Genomic DNA, 19,852 nt, shown 5'->3' with positions numbered 1-19,852 from the left:
GTCAAGGTCATTGAATATTATTTAAACGCAGGGAGAAAAAGCAAAATTGATCGATTCGAAATTATATTTGTCTCGTTAAATAGGGGCCGACAAACTGTCGAAACGAACGAAATTTCATGAAATAATAATTGTCGGTAACGTCGAAAGCATTTAATAGGATCGTTACGAACGAAATTATCCGAATAATTTACTTGGTTGTTGTAACACTTTGATAGACAGTTTATACTATATTCGTCGACTATGAATACACATATTCGATCAATTCAATTTGTTCGGTAGTTATAAGCATTTGTACCACAACACAACCGTGCTGTGCCAAACTTATGTCCAACACTGTATGTAGATATATGTTCCATCTGCTTCGTCACTTGGGTGTTTATTTAGATTTTCTGCCAATTCTCGTTGAACCAGATCTAGTAACGCGTATTAAAAGTATTAAAACTTTACACGCATCCGAAGCTACTGGTACATTATCGATAAATATGCCACTGTTAGAAGCGGCAAAGCTTACCATTTAAAATGGTTTTTGGTTCACATCGATCCGACTTTCCGTTTCGGAGATATCGTCGTGTAAAAAAAGGCGTAATTTTTTTAATTTCACCGTCTCTGTCTCCGTCTTACACGTCGCCCCGTTCGCGCAACGTGCCGACCTAACTCAACCCATTCACCTGCGCAGTGGTCAGTGCGCATAGGATTTCCCACGAATTTACTACAACTATCGGTGAGCATGAATTTAAAGAGGGTCGTAGTATTTCTTGGAATTTCTTCGAGCAACCCGGCGCTTATTAATGAAACGCAACGAAACGTTTTGAAATCTTACGTATCTCCGAAACCAAGTCAGTTTGACGGTTCGCGAATGTTTTACTGGCGCGACACGTGCGCATATTTTCTGCGCTTGTCTATCAGCGATTGAGGTTCGAGTTCAAATCGGGGCGCGGAGGGGGACATGCGAAGCGTTCACCAAATCACGTTGGAGAGAGTGACTCACGTAGTATGCGAATGGACGTTCGCGCAAATCGTGCTCGAAAGTTTGCACGCTCTCAATTTGCAAAGTTGCACTGAGATTAACGTCAACGATGTCACGGATTTCCTGTTACGTTACGTTTCTGAGAACGAATCGGTTCGAACCGTTTCGATAAGCGACAAGCTCTGTATTTCCATTTTCGTTTTATAAGACATTTCATGTAACCCTAAGTAAGACGAATCGTACGCAAATAAAGACCCAGGCATAGATTTAATTGCAAGACAAAATCCTATTCGATGGAAAATTAAACGAGTCGAAATATAAAAGAATACATAAGATAAAATAATGTACGTAATACGCGATTTCGTATGTAAATTAATATTTAATAAATATGGTAAACACTATTTACTAATAATAAACACATCCAGGAAACTCTGTGAAGTAAATGTACTGTTTATCATATATATTTTAAATATATTCATGGAATTTCAAACAGAACTCGTCAGATTTGAATGAAATTGTAGCGAAGGTTATAGGATTAGACAATAAAACGACGCATGTACTTTTCAGGTTATGTTTAACATGGCATAAACCATTGCATACATGGTACTGAAACTAAACAACTGCTATACTTAAACAAAAGATGGTGTGCACGTTTGCCAACGAGGGAAAAAGAAATATTTCCAACACGTGCATGTTTGCCAACATGGGAATGAGAAACATTTCCAACAAAAATCTAAATAGAATAAATATTTCACCTACGCGGAGCGATGGAATTAATTAAAATATTTTACTTCTACACAATATCAGTTTTAAGCGCGTCTATTTTTGCTCGTTCTTTTTTTCTGTTCTATTCGCTATCAGCAAAAGCTTTTATTTTGAAAGCCAAGCAAATACAGGAACCGAAAGAAAGCTATAACGTATCGCGCTTAAAAAGTTGTTTGCTTCTCGATCGTAAAGCATCCATTAGCGAGGATGTGCCAGGCAACTATTCGATTCCTCGTTCGTTTGCGTCATTGTTGACGTCGTATTTCATAATGCACAGCGTTAAACAAAATCGTATTAAACAATTTTACAGATTCTGATCCGAATTAGAATTTTCCATCGATTCGTTGATCATACATTACGATGTAAATTACGCTCGCCAACGTCACTGTTAGCGAAGTAATTTAGAATCGGTAAATATTGGATTTAATATATTTCATCGTTTTCAAATCTCCGTCTTTAACCGTGAAAAATAATTTTAATAACAAATCTGTTATACAAATCTTTTTTATATCGACAGACTTATGCTTATATTTTATACACTGTAAATTACAACACAAAAATAGAACTTTAATGAAATACTGTTATTTAATAACGAATATAGTCGTATAAAAATTATCGAAACATAAAAACGAATCGTATTATAAGCCTGAAAATGGATTTTGTTTAATCATTAAGCTTGTTATTTTGGTCTTCTTTTGTTACAATTTATGTAACATAATAATGTAAATATAATAATTTTTTTTAAATATTCTCGAGTACGCTGTTCAAGTTCGTATTGTATTATTTTTTAATTTTTATACATTTGTATTTGTATATTTATTTATTTGCTTCGATGAGGAAATTGTTACTGTTATCGATTCACGTTTGCTCGTACAACCAAGAAAGTTGGGCATCGTTTTCACCTCTCTCCTCGATTATATTGCGAGTTAAAAAGAAATTAGGCATCTCATTATTTAAAAAATTACAGACACTTGTATTAAGAAATTTACGATAAAGTGAAATTTAACACAGTAACCTCGATTTTATGCATAAATGTCTGCACGAAAGTGTTGGAATCGAATGAATTTGATTCACGGCGGAAATTAGAAAATACGTATCGAATTTTCGTCGTTGGTTTGGTTAGCAAAGTATTATGAAATTGCAATGTATATAACGTCGAGACTCCGAGTACTCGTAAGTGCTTCGATAATGAGACTTCAAATATTGATTAGAAAATGACGTATCGTGTAATAAAGGTTTCTGAAACGAGAGAAATCTGTTAATCGTGCTAAATGTTGCGTTACGGCGCGATTGCATGCAAAAATGATTGCAACCGTGCAAGTCTGACGAAAGGAAAACAACTTTTTAAGAAAATTTTATTTGCAGTAAAAGCAGCAATGGACACGAAATAATATTCATGAAAAAAACGACACGTTCGTCGCGATTTCGAATGCATTTTGCAGAATTTCTAGTGGAATAAAAACTGATTCAAACACAATATTTACAGTTTTATCGTTTGTCTTAATCTCAAGGGGGAAAAATTAATAAAAATCATCGAAAATTCAACTTTTTTGTTTACTGTTCGAATCTATAAGTGCTTCTGTATTTGGGTAATGTTCAAATGATAATATTTGAATACATTATTAGATATTCTAAATAATCGCAGCCCTGGGTATAATGAAAGATGAATACGAAGTTTTATTCAAATTTTATTTATTATTCTGCGTTGTTGACCAGTTAGTGCAATGCATAAATGCAAAAATTTGCACGATGCGAAATTTTTACTTCATTATAATGCCTTTGATCGATACTTGTTATAGAATCTACGACAATTATTGAGAAAATTGTATTTTTATTGTTAAGGTTTCAATATAATTCGTACATAAATTTCTTTATTGTTTTCCGAAGAGGATAACATATTCCTTAGTAGATTAAGGGAACCAAGCAGTCAGATTGACCCATTTCGTAAGGGCTTATTAAAAGAAAAAAAAACGGTTAGGTATAAATAATTTCCCTTTTACACGATGTTTTGGTAGCATAAAATTTATACGAATACAAATTTTTTTATTGCAAAATGTTGCCAAACAACCATGTAGCGAACACTTAAACAAATACAAATTATTTTTATTTTCCAGTGATTTTTCATCTCCAGATGAAGCGAATTGAATGTACCAAACGGCAAAATACTCTGAATAATCCCCGCTTTGCACCGAACTTATTTAAATATTAAATCAAAATTATAAAAATACCGCATTAAATACGGAAAATGGAGATTTTAAGGTAAAAAAACTTGTCTTATAAACCTTTTTTTCTGGAAATTAGAAGCTTTTAGAAGAAAATTCCGTACGTGCAACCGAAGAGAATAGTATCAGGAACCACCATACAAAATTTCAAGTATATCGGATGAAAATTGAGTTATTGAGCCGCCCATTTGAAAAATGTGGTTTTGAGAAAAACCGCGTTTAAAGTCTTGCACAAAATGATCTATGAAATAACAGAGTTTTTAAACTTTCTAAAGGGCATCCACTTTGAGACCCTAAAACGTATCCTCTATAAAAGATCATCTCCTTCATTTATATCTCCTTTTTCCTTCGTATATTATAATATGAAGGAAAAACATGTAACGACTACGTCATGAAACTTTTGGCATTTAATTTCCGAATAGTATTACTTTGGAACAAAAAAGGTCGGATTTTCTGACTGCCTGCACCCCTTTAAGGGGTAAGACCACTGTAAAACAGTTTTGTTTTTTTTTTCCATTCGCTGGAGCCATTCTCGTGAGGCGCGTTTTGAATTTGAGACGCTCTGCGGCATGCAGTATAACTGACGCAAAAATAAAAAATTTTCTCTTAATCTACATGAGTATAGCTAGAGAAATACGTAGAGGATCTTCGATAAGTTAATTTTAACATTATTTATTGACAAATGATTGCCCCATTTTTTGTACAAAATTGAACTTTCTACTTCAAATGCTCGCCAATCACACAAAAATGAATGTTTCAAAAATCCCCTACGTATCTCTCCAGTTACACTTATGCAGATTAAGAGAAAACTTTTGGTTTTTTCCAGATATAAAGTCAGTTACACTGCGTGCCACAGAGCGCCTCAAATTCAAAACGCGCCTCGCGAGGATGGCTCCAGCGTCGTCATTTTGCACTATTTTTGAATAAATATTTTTTTTTAACACTTAACGACATGGTTAATAACATTCTTGAATATTATTATCCTCTTATTTTTAGTTAGTTTGTTTCTTCCAAAAGAGAAAGTTTTCTTTCCTTGACAAAAATCATCGATGCGTGTGTTGCGTTTAGCGTTTCGAGATACAAGTCAAGAAGGTGCAGCTGTGTCCCTTCCTTGGCTTGTTTAGACAAAGTATAGGACCGATTGGGTCTGGGGGTACGGGACGAATTTTTCGTCACTGACCTTCTCATTCTGTTTCTTTCAAACTGTGCAGACGTGCTTTCCAAGTGTTTCAAATAACATTATATCTTAGTTAAAAGGAATTTCAATCAAATTGTTTTTTTATTCCACCATCTATTTCCAATATTTTTTCATCCATCCAAAAAAAAAAAATCGCAAAAAAAAACGCTTTATTTCAGGTTTTTACAGTGGTCTTACCCCTTAACGTTCTCGTTAATTGCGTGATAATTCTCACGAATTGGATCAAAAGTCGGGTCGCGAGGACTCGTAGAGTTCAAAGTTTTCTTATCTACGACGCTCTTTATCCTGTTATCGAGACCGAAAAACTGTTTAAAATCGGCGATGTTTTATTTTACCGAATCCCTCCTTTCGTTTACGCGCGACGAGAGTAAATATTCGGTATCGGTAATTCTTTGACGCTGAGTGTGGTTTTTCTCTGGCAAACGCGAAGTCGCAATAAATGTTTAACATCGAGTGTTCCGTTCAAACTTTATTACTGTTCGAAAAACAACCGTTCTTCGGTGCTGCTCGTTCCATTGACGATACCGCGATCTTCGTTGATGATGCTGTGGTGCTGCTTCGCTGCGGGTAGGAACTCGTGAGAATTGTAGGAGAGCAGAAAAGGAAAGGAGGGGCGCGTTTTGACCGGGTCTGTTAGTGGACTCATCAGTAAGGCTTTCTAGCAGGCACTACCTTAAACGCCAGCACATATGATGGTTAATCGAGGAGTGTATACAATATAAGAATAGGTGGGGCGGTCGAGTACTTGTGAGAGAGGTACAAGTTGAGCGTATCCCTCTGCTGGCGAGTACGGGAAGCGCCGCCACAAATCTAACTGTGTTTTTACTAATTTCATCATATTTGATATATCATCGTCATTATGTATAATAAGTACCCGGAATTTGAAAATAAAACTGAAATTGCTTACTTAATCATCCAAATTTATTTTACCGCCTTCAAAGTAGGCCCCATCAGGAGCAATGCACATACGCCAATGCTTCTCCCAGTCTTCAAAATACTTTTTAAACGCTGAAGTAGGTAGCGCCTTCAGCTCCCTCCGCGAATTTTCTTTTATGGCCTTTATCGACTCAAAACGTCTTCCCCGAAGGGGTAATTTGAGTTTCGGAAATAAGAAAAAGTCAAAGGGGGCCATATCTGGTGAATACGGTGCTTGTTCGATCACATTTGTTGAGTTCTTGGCCAAAAATTCGCGTACCAAGATCGATGTGTGCGATGGAGCATTATCGTTGGTGTAGAATCCAAGAATTGTTTTTCCACACATCTGGCCGTTTCCGACGAATATTTTCACGCAAGCGTCTCATGACGCTCAAATAATATTCTTTATTTACTGTTTGTCCATCTGGAAGGAATTCTGAATAAACAACACCACGATAATCAAAGAAAACAGTGAGCATGACCTTAATTTTCGAGCGACTTTGACGCGGTTTTTAAGGGTTTAGTTCATTTTCTAAGCGATATTCCGAAGATTTTTGACTTGTTTGCATATCGTATTCATAAACCCATTATTGGAATTGGGTGAAAAAGCAGTACTCTGTATAAGTAAAAGTGAAACTTTATTATATGGTTCGGAAGGACGTCTTTACTCTGTTAAAATTGAACAGGAAGTGAAGCGACGCTTAGACCCCCTAAAGGAAAATCTGACGTCCACTTAAAACGGAAAGAAACCATTGCCTGCATCATGTTTATTTCCCTGGCCCTCGACTACAACGACAGACCCAGGCTCCTAGGCCCGATCATGCCAATACGGTCATCGTATGCAGACAATGGACAGTGTTCCTCACTGTTAGATTCAGTTTTGTAAAGCATTATTTATTAATAATCCAAGACCCATGTTTCGTCACCGGTTATGATGCGTTTCATGAAGGTAAAGTCACTAGAAGCTCGTGAAATCATATTTTCAGCAGCTGCTTTTCGATGTTCTTTTTGCAGACAATTCAGCTCCTTCGGAACAAGTCGTGCAGCGACACGCGTCTCATGCCCAAAACTTCGGTTAAAATGTTATGCACGGACATGTGAGATATTTCCACTTCATGAGCCACCTCTCTAACACTCAGGCGACGATTATCGATGACCATTTTTTTTATCTTTTCGATGTTTTTGTCAGTCGAAACCATTGACGGTCGCGGCAAATCTTGCACTTCTTCTCGGCCCTCTTTAAATGCCTTGTACCATTCGTATGTTTGTGTTTTTTTATAGGTACCACTTACCATAGGCTTTCTGTAACATTTTTAACGCTTTGACACAAGAAATTTCGTTAGAAACGCAAAATTTAAGGCAAATTCTTTGTTCGACAGTTCTTTCCATCGCAAAAATCGCAGAGCTCACTCGAGATCGACTTGTGTAAATAACTGCTGTGAACACACTGGTTGTCATATTGCGATCAAATTTAGCGTAGCAACTGAATACAATGTTGCCTACTTACACACAAAAATTTGTTTCAATACATGCACTTGACTTGAATACATGATTTGAAAGTGAGAAATTCCGTGAACTTATATTACATAATGTATATAGCAACCGAGGGGTTGGTCGAGCGCTTGTGAGAGCGCGAGTCCTCTGGTGGCGAGCATGGGAAGCGACGCCACAATGTGTTTCCCCGATATTCCGATTACGAACAATGACAACGCGAATCTAGTAAAGAGTTTAGCTTACGACACCATTATTTAGCGGGGATAAATAAACGAGCGCTCGGTCAGGTTTATCGTACGCAACGTCACTTTGAAACGCAGTAAAGAGAGAAAAAAAAATATGTTCGTCGAGTCCCGAAGACTGTTAGCGACGCTAATTGCCTGCGAGACGTCCGCGTTCGACGCGAATCGTTTGCTCCGAATTTATTTCGATTGACTGTGTGTAAAGTACATTGGTGGACGAAACGATAAAATATTGTTGTACGTATCGAACATTTCGTGTATATTCGATAAAATCTTAGTCAGTAAAGCACGTTACAAAATGTTTGGAAACCTGAAGCGTACAGATGGGATTTTTAATCGACTTCAGGCCTGAATTATTTAATTTTAGTTTGTTCGAGGTTTACTATGGCCAAGATTTATTATAAATCAAATTGAAATGAATAAATGGCAGAGTTTTAAATCTGCGGTCAACTGAAATTATACTAGAATAATTTGTTCAATGTATTTTCTATCATTTTCCTCGGAAAAATGTGTGGAATTTGAAGAAAATTTCATTTCAGTGTTCCAAAGACCATATTGGTAAATCGATTTCCCACGATTCAGGAACATTGAATTTAATTCCTCAAATAGGCAGGATTTAAGAATTTTAAACGAAGATTTTGGTGAAAAACAATTTTTGAAATAGCCTACACAGGGTGTTCGGCTACTCCTGGGAAAAATTTTAATAGGAGATTCTAGAGGTCGAAATAAAACGAAAATCAAGAATAGCAATTTCTTGACTGAAGCTTCGTTAAAAAGTTATTAACAATTAAATTCAAAAATTTTAAATCGTTCTGGAAAAATTATTTTTGGTTGCGGGGATCAATTACAATCATTTTTGGTGAATACACATACCTCCGAAATCCTACCTACTTACGAGAAAAAAATTTAGGTAGGTGCTGAAATTTTTCGACGAAAAAAAAAATTTCAAATCGTTCTGGAAAAATTATTTTCGATTGTAGGAGCCAATTGCAATCATTTTTGGTGAATAGAGATACCTTCGAAATCCTGCGCATTTTCGAGAAAAAAATTTCAGTACGGGCGGAACTTTAAACGTTAATAACTTTTTAACGAAGCCTCTATCAACAAATTCGTAATCTTGATTTTCGTCCTATTTTGGCCTCTAGAATCGCCCATTACAATTTTTCCCCAGTGGTGGCCGATCATCCTGTATATTTTCGCAATGAAATTTCGCCGTTGGAACATATTATTTCGAGATTTTCGTTCGTAGAACCGCATTTCTTAAAATAATGACGCCACGCTAATTTTGAATCCTAATCGCACCGTATCATTAATCGAAGGTTAACGAGTTTTTCTTAGTTTTACTGCTGGTCTGACCTAGATGTTTTTTTATGCTAATCGACGGCCTTTCTCGTTACATGTGGTGAAGTTTTGCGTTCCGCGATCTGTGTGCAAACACACAGAGAAAGATGGCGACACGGTTGCCGCGCGTAATAAAGGGAATTTGAATGAAAACGTGTGTACACTGCGCCATTGTGCTACGAACCGTGGCCTAGTTGATGATCTAACTTCATTTCCGTAATAGGAAGTAATAAATGCATAATTTACATCGAAGATCGTAACAATACGTCACGGTGATGGTAAATCAATGGCACGTGTCCTAATTTTTATACGCGATCGAACGTTCGTGATATGCAAACGAATTAACAAAAAAATTATACTATAAATGTCGTTTAAAGGTTCGTTAAGGCGGTCAAAAAATCGATTTCTTTTTTACTTTTTTTTTTCGAAAGTAATATTATTCAGAAATTACATGCCAAAGTTTTATGACGTTGTGGTGAAAAATAAGGATTTCAGAGTTGAAAATGGAAGATCAAACCGCCATACATTATTCTCGATAAATGTGTTCTTTATTTGGGTCTTCTTCAGTGCAATGAAATTATGCTAGGTGATAAAATACAGTAAAATGAATCGGTAGTAGAAAGACAATCGTCGATACAAGCATAATTTAAACAATAATATTATTATCGTTTCGATTTGAAAAGATTCCTTTTCAGTAAAAATTGTTCTTCGAAAAAAGTTTGTCAATATTCTTGACTATTACTTATTCATATTCATTTAAATATCTTTGTTTATTTAGAATCGTGTAAAATATTGATGAGAATAAAATTATTAAAAAATATTTACTAAGTCGATTTTACGATTCAACGAAGATTTTTATTGGTGCAATTTATGGTAAATAATGCGATACAATTAGTTGGGATAATCGACGTTCTACTCCGTACGCTAATTATCTAATATACAAAAAAAACGTAGTTTTACAATAATGTGTTGAACGCATGACACTAATGGCTCATTAACCATGGGAGTCGCGGCACAGAAGACGAATTGTAAAAATCAACATCGAAAACGTATTTAGAAAGCGTAACGAGGTTTTCTCCAGTTGGTGCCCACCAATGACTGCGGAATTGTGGACAGAATTTGGAAGCAGTAACGACGCAAACATTTGAAACAAACAATAAACTCATTTCTGGAAAACACAATGAAAAACAAAATTCGTATACTTTTAACGAACTAGTTTTCACACAACTCCAAAGGGTAAACAAATATCGAAGTAACAATTCCCGCGAGCGATTATTGTTTAAGAACACTGTTTGCTTACGCGAAAACAAAGCAAACAATAACTACGGGACGGGAAAAGTCAATATTTGAACCAAGTGAAAATTCATTTTCGTTTAAAGCGTTCCAAAGTTGTTTGGAAAATAAAACAAAAAAATTTGAGGAACCTTAGAATCGTTTCTACTTGCAAACCTTCGATAGAATCTAAAAAACTACCTTAAAATGATACGTCAATACTCGAATGAATGTTACGATCTTTTAAGAAAACTAACTATAATTATTAATTTCCAATAACGTTTGAAATGGTTTCTGTTGTTTAAACTAAGCAACTAAAGTACGTGGAACCAAATTAAAAGGTTTCATTACTGCAATATTTAATTAGAAAGAAACACCAGTTTCGATAGCTATAGTTTTCGTATTTTTCTGTAGATCTTCTCTTGCTTTGTTTTCGTACCGTGACGAGAAATAAAATAAGCAAAGAGTATACAGAGTGTTCGGCTACCTCTGGGAAAAAATTTGTGGGAGATTCTGGGGGCCAAAATAAGACGAAAATCATGAATACCAATTTGTTGATTGAGGCTTCGTTAAAAAGTTATTAACGTTTAAAGTTTCGCCTGTAGACCGGCGATCTGCGAACAGCTGCGTGCATGCGATAGTGGTTCTCACTCAGCGTGAGAAACTCTACTTACTGACGTATCGACAGCCTTGCAGTTTTCTAAGTGAGAACCGATGTCACGCGTACGCAGCTGATCGCAGGTTGACGTTCTACAGACGGTACTTTGAACGTTAATAACTTTTTAACGAAGCCTCAATCAACAAATTGCTATTCTTGATTTTCGTCTTATTCCGGCCACTAGAATCTCCCATTAAAATTTTTCCCAGAGATGGCCGAACGCCCTGTAGTGTCGCGTATGATTATAAACTCGTGTTTCTATGTTTGTGACATTAAATTTTCTACACGAAATTCGAAAATCCTCCGAGTGTTGTTATACTTTCATGCTCTTTTATCTATTTTAAGCGGCGCAATGGTACGTAAATTAGGATGCACAGCGATACGTGCTCGTGCAATTGCACTTGCATAACGCTATGTCGATGCACTTTGAATCGATACCATTGACTCACGCGAGGCATACTCGCGTTTATTGTTCGTTTAAACAATGTCTTCTATAGAGGACAACGTTAAACAAACTGCAACATCCTAACCCCGAGTCTTGTTGCTCGAGTTCCAATGGCTTAGAGGAAATAACCGTTTCCATAGCAATTTTTCATGTAGAGAAAGTCATTGATAGCAAAAAACTGTGAATATTTGAACAATGTGTCTTGGTAAATTAAGGGAGAAACCCTCAAATTATGTCTTCCTGAATTTTTAAAAAATTTTCAAAATGATTTATTATGCTTACGAGTTGGAAAAAAAGAATTTTGTTTCGCAGAAAATTCTATAAATATTTTTAAAATAATGTACCAAATAATTGTTGGTTCGTCGAATGCTTTTGCAGAGTAAGCTAGTTATAATCATGCTTGGTACAGATTCTGTTAGAGAATATGTTGATGTGGTACATTTATATGGATTTCGACCTTCGATGATTAAATTGGAAAATAGTACAAACGTGCGAAGAAATTACAAACGCGCAATGTCCATCGTCTTCTTATCCATTATTTCGAATAAAATATTTGTGAATAAATATTATTAATGCTTGATCGAAACAAGAAAGTAAAGAGAACGTTAACAATTGTTTCGATTCCGACGTTAGAAAAATTACATTAGTTTCCTTCGTTACAAAAATCACACTTCAGCAGTTGTGTTTATTGCAATGGACCGACAATATGTTACGTACGTATTAAATTTGCAATACATTTGTATATACGTCATTTCAGTGAAATATGTAAAAAGAGGAATAATTCATTTATAGAATAATTACTAAATATAAATTTTAAATTGATGGATTTGTAAAATAAATTATTGTTTACATTGAGATTTGAATATAACAAGCATGATTCAAATGATTATAAATAAAAGGGTGTTAATAACTTACAGAACAAACGCCAAAACAAAATTTTAAATTGAATAAAATTGTATAATGAATTGTTGTTGAGCATTAAAAACTACAAAAAATAGCGAACACATTTCTTGTCACTGTATGTTAAAAATGTTTTTTATCGTCTTTAAATTTGCACATTATGAATCTTATTTCTCAAATTTATACAATAAAATCCTATTTTTAAAATATCCATCCATAATATTGGAATATCATTTTATGAACGTCAGATATTTATAATAAAATAAATTAATTCTGTATTAATTTATAATTAAATAAATTTCTTCGGTGACATTTCTTGTCACTGTATATTAAAAATGTTTTTTATCGTCCTTGAATTTGCACATTACGAATCTTATTTCTCAATTTTATACAATAAAATTCTATTTAAAAAATCTCCATCCATAATATTGGAATAACATATTATAAACGCCAGTTATTTATTACAAAATAAATTAATACTGAATGAATTTATTTTATTATTTTATTAAATAAAATTTGCAAATGACTGACACTTCAACGCATCGTCAAACATTCGTAAACACAATACGCGCACAAAAATATACAATTTATAGAAATTACACGATTGTTCTTCACACGTTAGTAAAGAAAAAAAATTGTAAAATATTTCTTCCGCAAGAATTAATATTATCTCGACGTTTGAACTGCAGAGATATAGTATTTGTCAGTAGCAAGTAATACAAAGCAATAAAATATCGTAAAAGTAGAAAGTGTGAAAAGATGCAGATTTCGTAGCCAACGTTATCGCGGTTTGAACGCGTTATCGGTCAAACTTTTATCGAGCTTCGTACACGTTTCTGTATCGTTTAATCTACACGATGGTACAGAAAACAACAATTTAATAAAAAAAACCCCGTCAGATAAGAATCGAGACCAAAGTAAAAAAGAAAAAAAAAAGCTGCAAAAATATCGAAACGTTTGCAAAACTTGTAAATTCGCGAAGAGATAGGACAATGGAAGAGAAACGAGAAAAAATATTTCGCTGGTCGCGCTCTGGTAACTTTGCAATAACATTTGTCGTTTAATTAATCGTCGCGATGGATAACGCACGCGAAGAATTACATTTCGTCTAATAACAAAAGTAATTAATTCTACATCTGATAAGCCCTGCGCGGAGCAACGGTATTTTATCTCTGTTGCTTCGTCGTGAACAAACGATAAAAGGCCAAACGATCGTCGCGTCGTCGAGGGCAAAATGTTTCGTTATTAAATAAATCAACGCTACGCGATGTAATTAGCAGCGAGTCGTTGTACCCTTTCATTGAAGATCACCGTTTACGGGACGCAAAGTATCGTGGCTGGGACCCCCTTTTAATTACATCGTAGATATAATTAGAGTCATTGTTTCGCGACGCACAGGCTCGTAACAAATTATAAATATCTTTCGAGCGATGGTTTCTCTTCTGCGGCGAACGTGCACGGAAAATTACCAATTGTGTCATTTCCAAGGGAAACGTTCCGATTGACGATACGACGAAGAAAGTTTTCGTCATTACATTACTTTTTTTCACCTTGCATTTGCCGCGAAAGCATTTATAATTTCGTTGCGTACGTATTTTCGATACGCGGACGCAATTGAGTTTTATTTATATAAACAAACGGATAACAGCTTGCAAACGCTATTAAACTCTTGGAATTTCAATCGCGATTCCCAGCTTTTGGATCTGGCGCATGTTGTACACTGCATACTCAGCAGATGGCGCTGAGCGTGCCCCCAAAAAAGAACAGAGGGTTTCGGTGCTACGTAGTGCATATCGTTCATTGTGCGATCACACGTTTTGTTACACCTTTGTCAAGTTTAGTAAATAAGTTCAATTTGTCTGTTTAAATCATCCAGTTTCGTTACTTTAACCCAACAAACTCTGCCTTCCAGTCGATGGAAAAAATTACAACGATATCGTTTATCGTATCTGGGCACACTTCAAGAATGGATTAACAACAAATCGTCGATCGACTCCTGTTATGTGTTTTGTTATTGAACACTTTGTTTAATTAACTTTTACGTGTATCCCGTTATATGCCTGATCTATTTTTATCACGTATGATATTCGATAAATGCCTTATCACAACGATAAGCGTTACACACAGAGTTCTAGCAGTAACAAAATTGTTTTGCTAATACTGCTATTTTTTTGTATCTATGAAATATGCGTGCAATCATTATCGCGGTAGGAAAATGTGGAATTCGAAGTGTAAATTTAAAAATATTTTATTACTATTTCTGGATCGTACTTTCAACCGAGAAAGAAGTTGGACGTCGATCTTGAATAAATTAAAAAAATTTCATTACGAATAAAATATTGATTCGACTCGAAAATTATAATCCATCGAAGCACGAAGAAATTGTCATTGCGTGTATTAGAATATATCGAATAAGAAAAGAGCCCCAATTTGTGAATTGCGCCAAGTACCAACTTTGATCGACCATTTAATTCTATCCTAACCTAGATACAACGTTCGATATAACAAATTCAAAATTGGATTTACAATTAAAAATGACGTCATAATCAACAAGTACCAACTTTGACGAACCATTTAATTTTATCCTAACCTAGATACAACGTTCGTCGTAACAAATTCGAAATTGGATTTACAATTAAAAATGACGTCATAATCAACAAGTACCAACTTTGATGGATTATTTAATTCTATCCTAACCTAGATACAACGTTCGTCGTAACAAATTCGAAATTGGATTTACAATTAAAAATGACGTCATACTCAACAAGATTCACGATCTTGAGTACATTGAAGTACCAAGATCGTGGATCAAATAGTATAAATTAATGACTCCGTCGCTAATAATTATCTTTCGAAAATATACGAAAGAAGTATTATAAATGAAAATATTCGAATCGAAAGAAAATTAAAAGTAACAATAAGTAGTTTTCATCGAAGCATCATTCTTGTATAGTTTAATAACATGCAATACAGAAACATTGAGGTGCTATTAAATATGAAGTATTGAAAAATTAAGAATTCGGTATCAATTCAAGTTCATACTGTCAACGTGTCCACCAACGAGAAGAATTATTACGAGTGAATGAAACAGTGACAAAAGTGTGGCTATTTATAACGAATAAAGAAATAATTACTGCATCTAAAATTAGTTATTACGTCCAGAACTATATAGCGAAAAGTGTATTATCGTTCAAGTTTCTAAACTTGGTCTATTACGCGCACGAACCAGCTGGTATCGCTCGTCAATATTTTGTCTGTTTTAAGCATGTTCTTATCACGCTCCTTTGTGTAGTACAGAGTGTTTCCGAAATCGTGACACAACCATACCTATCTCGACCAAATTGTATCTACTGAAAAATTGGGAGAGAAAGACATCACTAAATTAATTTAACAATTATTCAGGGAGAAATGACGAAATTTGGAAAATAATTTTTAGTTAAATTAAAATTTTTGTTGGAAATGTTTCTCATTCCCATGTTGGCAAACATGCACGTGTAGGAAATATTTATTTTTTTCTCGTTGGCAAACGTGCACACCATCTTTTGTTTTAGTATAACAGTTGAGTAGCATTCATACCATGTATGCAACGATTCGTGGAATATTAAACATAATCTACAAAATACATGCCTATTTTTAATTAACAGCAAAATTTTGTAAACCTATTTATTTTAATACGTGTCGCTGAACATGTTTCTAAAGTCAATTTTAATTGTGTATTTTTAATTGAAACATTGAACATCGATTTTGATGAAAGAATCGAAAAGCTAGCACTGTTTTTTAAGAACCGTTTGTAAAAAATATGATGAACGTATTTACTGAAAAGTTGGAAAAGAAAGACAACATTAAATTAATTTAACAATCATTGTAGGAAAAATGACTTTTGAAAAATAATTTCAAGTTAAAATTTTTGAATAATGGCAAAAATTTTTAAACTTATTTATTTTGATACCTGTATTTTTAATTGAAATGTTGAACATCGAATTTCTTGTAAAAAAAGTTTGTGGTGAGAATAAATATCATAAAAAATATAACAAACGTTTAGAATATATTTGTAAATACTTCGTGTAAAACATCGTGAAAATACATAATAAAAAGTGGTATAATTAAATTAAAAAATCAAAATCTGAAATTGTTTTGAAATTGTTATTTTATTCGTTCGAGTATACCGACGTAGGTTTTCCTCTATTTGTTGTAAAATATCAGGTCCTCTTGCATAGGAACTGATTAAATAAATATACAGAGTGTTCGGCCACCCCTGGGAAAAATTTTAATGGGAGATTCTATAGGTCAAAATAAGACAAAAATCAAGAATACCAATTTGTTGAAGGAGGCTTCGTTAAAAAGTTATTAACGGTTAAAGTTCCGCCCGTATTGAATTTTTTTCTCGAAAATGTGCAAGATTTCGGGGGTATGTCTATTCACCAAAACTGATTATAATTGACCCCTGCAACATAAAATAATTTTTTCAGAACGATTTGAAATATTTGTTTTCGTTGAAAAATTTAGGCGGCTAATTAGATTTTCGGTAAGGAATTTTTTTCTCGAAAGTGCGTAGGATTGCGGGGGTATGTGTAATAACCAAAAATGATTGTAATTGACCCCCGCAACCGAAAATAATTTTTTTAGAACGATTTGAAAAATTTGTTTTTTGCCGAAAAATTTCAGCACCTACCCGATTTTTTTCTCGAAAGTGGATAGGATTACGGAGGTATGTGTATTCATCAAAAACAATTGTAATTGATCCCAGCAACCGAAAATAATTTTTCCAGAACGATTTAAAATTTTTGAATTTAATTGTTAACAACTTTTTAACGAAGCCTCCATCAACAAATTGGTATTCTTGATTTTCGTCTTATTTTGGCCTGTATAATCCCCCATTAAAATTTTTTCCAGAAGTGGCCGAACACCCTGTATATATGTATACATATAGACAATATTTCAATGTTAAACACAACCACTTTTATTATTTTTTAAGTATTACATAGTTTAATATAAATAAATTGCAATAATAATTACGATGCCAACCATGCGGCTCGGACAAACGACTCGACTTGAACAAAAGCCACGGGAATCCCCGCACGATCTTCATCCTTATTATAGTTGTCGCCATATGAACGGCTCAACAATATTGACTTTAATCTCGCATGAAATAACCAAGAAGATGACGTATTTGTGTTGTTTAACGAAGATCCGTTTCTTTTTTTATCGAATTCAGAGAGACGACACGAGTTTACTCGCTCAGTTTTTCTACGCGGACGAGTCCCTGAACGCCGTCGCCTGCGAGCTGGATTCCTTCGATGGCAGACAGGAGCCAGAGAGATGCACCACGCTGGTGAATCAGCTTCGCCATTGTCAGGACAAGGTGCTGACGATATGCAGCCAGATAATGGACGACCTGATACCGGAGAGCAGGGCGAATCGGGATTTCAGGGTGAAGTTCCCCGACGACGTGATGCAGGAGAACCTGGCCGGCCAGTTATGGTTCGGCGCGGAATGCTTAGCGGCTGGATCCTCCATCATGAACAGGGAAGCTGAAAGTTCAGCCATGAGGCCGTTGGCTAAGGCTCTGACAAAGTCGCTGGATATCGTCAGGAATTTGCTCAGAGAGCACGCGCTGAAAGGTCACATGAACCTGAAGGTATTTATCGCCACTTGCTTGACGAAGTGTTTTTAAGCGAAACCTGTTTACTCCTCGAAATTGTGTTTTAATTTCACCGTATAATGGAAAATTCTATTATCCGAACGTGTTCAAACACAGTAGAGGATATCTTGCACATTTTTCTTTCTTTTTGAGAAAGGGTATAGCCGAATAAGGGGGTCAAATGTGCCCCCAAACCGAATGGAACGAGCCACGGGTCATTCGATAGCAAAAAAAAAATAACCCCTGTGTGCAAATTTTTAACTTGAAATCTCGACCGTGGGGGTAGTAATGGGGTGAAAACGAAAATCATGTTTTTGAATTATTTCTCTTGACCTATTGAGTAAAAAAATGTAAAAAAATTCAGAGACATTTCGGGTACCGGGGCACATACTTTGGGAGATTTTCAGATTTTTTGATTGAAGAACCAGGTAGTGAAAAATAAAAAACAGCAAAAAATACCGAAAAATGCCGATTACGTATTGAAGGAGGCCCGGAACTACTTTTATACTTTTACAGTAAACAGGTATTACTATTACTATTACTCTCAATTTTTTTCAGATTTTTCATTTTGGTGCGCCGCAGTGAAAAAAAATAAAAACCGAGTTTTTCCTCGTTTTCTGCGTATTAGAGTAACTTACACGTTGAATTTGTATGCATCCTTCAATATATAAGTGTTTTGTAGACTGTTTAATGTTTCTACACTAAGCAGAATTACATAACAATTGAAACAAATAAAATAAAGCCAACCATTGGGTGTATATATCCTAAAAAATCAACGATATTTTCAACGACATCGATGGCGCAGCGTTAGAGTGTCCGACTGCTGAACCGCTGGAAGTTTTTTTACCGTAGGTTCGAGTCTCTTCTGGACTTAGTATTTTTTTTTCTTCATTATTTTTTTTTTCAAATTCTAACTATATAACAATGCTTTATATTTATTTATAAATGTTCTGATAGTATTTTACAAATATTTTAACCTGAAATATGTATAAATATAGTCTTGGAGTGTTTTTTGCGTTTTTATTTTTTTTGTCAACCACGATTATTGTTTAACATCTCTTACACTGAAATTAATGTGAAATGTTAGTTTTCAAATCTCTTACCTTTGACTATTGTGAATGGATCGGAGCAGAAGATTGTATATTGGCTTACTATTACTTCTTCTCGCCCTTCGATCAAGCAGATCTTTCCTTCTCGTTCTCTTTCTTTGATAAATATGAATGTTTGCTGCGGCTTTAGTATCTAACGTAGACATGTAAGGGTTATTATCCTTTCCTTACTGCTGGTTTTAAAGATAATGAAAACACTTGTAGGACCAACCTCTACGGACCATGCCAAGTAATTATGTATAAATCCCATCGCATATAGTAGCTTGAAATGCGTAATTAAAAAATACATTGTGAAACCCGAACGCGACAATCACCCATTGACCTGAACGGTCTGGGCCCTCACCCAATGAACCTTTATTTCCTTCGTAACGCAGGTAGGACAATTAATCATTTTTCCCCGTGGTTTCCATCGAGCAATGATACTTCATTCAAAAATAAGCATGAAACGATCAAACTGGTACTTAAAAATGGGTTTATTAGAAAAAAGTATCATTGGCAGAGAGTGGGTTAATAGATTTGGCGTGGAATGGCCCTTACATGTCTACGTTAGATACTAAAGCCGCAGCAAACATTCATATTTATCAAAGAAAGAGAACGAGAAGGAAAGATCTGCTTGATCGAAGGGCGAGAAGAAGTAATAGTAAGCCAATATACAATCTTCTGCTCCGATCCATTCACAATAG

At 34.9% G+C, this 19,852-nt stretch overlaps 1 protein-coding gene across 2 annotated transcripts in view; it reads left to right on the top strand.

Annotated features, from left to right (window-relative positions):
- LOC122403822 (lateral signaling target protein 2 homolog) overlaps positions 1-19,852 on the top strand; it is a 47,820-nt gene that overhangs the window by 12,651 nt on the left and 15,317 nt on the right. For both annotated transcript variants that reach the window (XM_043407572.1, XM_043407571.1), the window contains exon 2: positions 17,635-18,057. In XM_043407572.1, the coding sequence (XP_043263507.1) occupies positions 17,635-18,057 (423 nt within the window). The remainder of the gene's footprint in view (positions 1-17,634; positions 18,058-19,852) is intronic.

The sequence above is a fragment of the Colletes gigas genome, unplaced genomic scaffold, assembly GCF_013123115.1.
Source record: "Colletes gigas isolate AHSC1104 unplaced genomic scaffold, ASM1312311v1 Colletes_gigas_Sc00076, whole genome shotgun sequence".
NCBI classification, from domain to species: Eukaryota; Metazoa; Arthropoda; class Insecta; order Hymenoptera; family Colletidae; genus Colletes; species Colletes gigas.
This window is presented reverse-complemented; position numbering and strand designations above follow the sequence as displayed.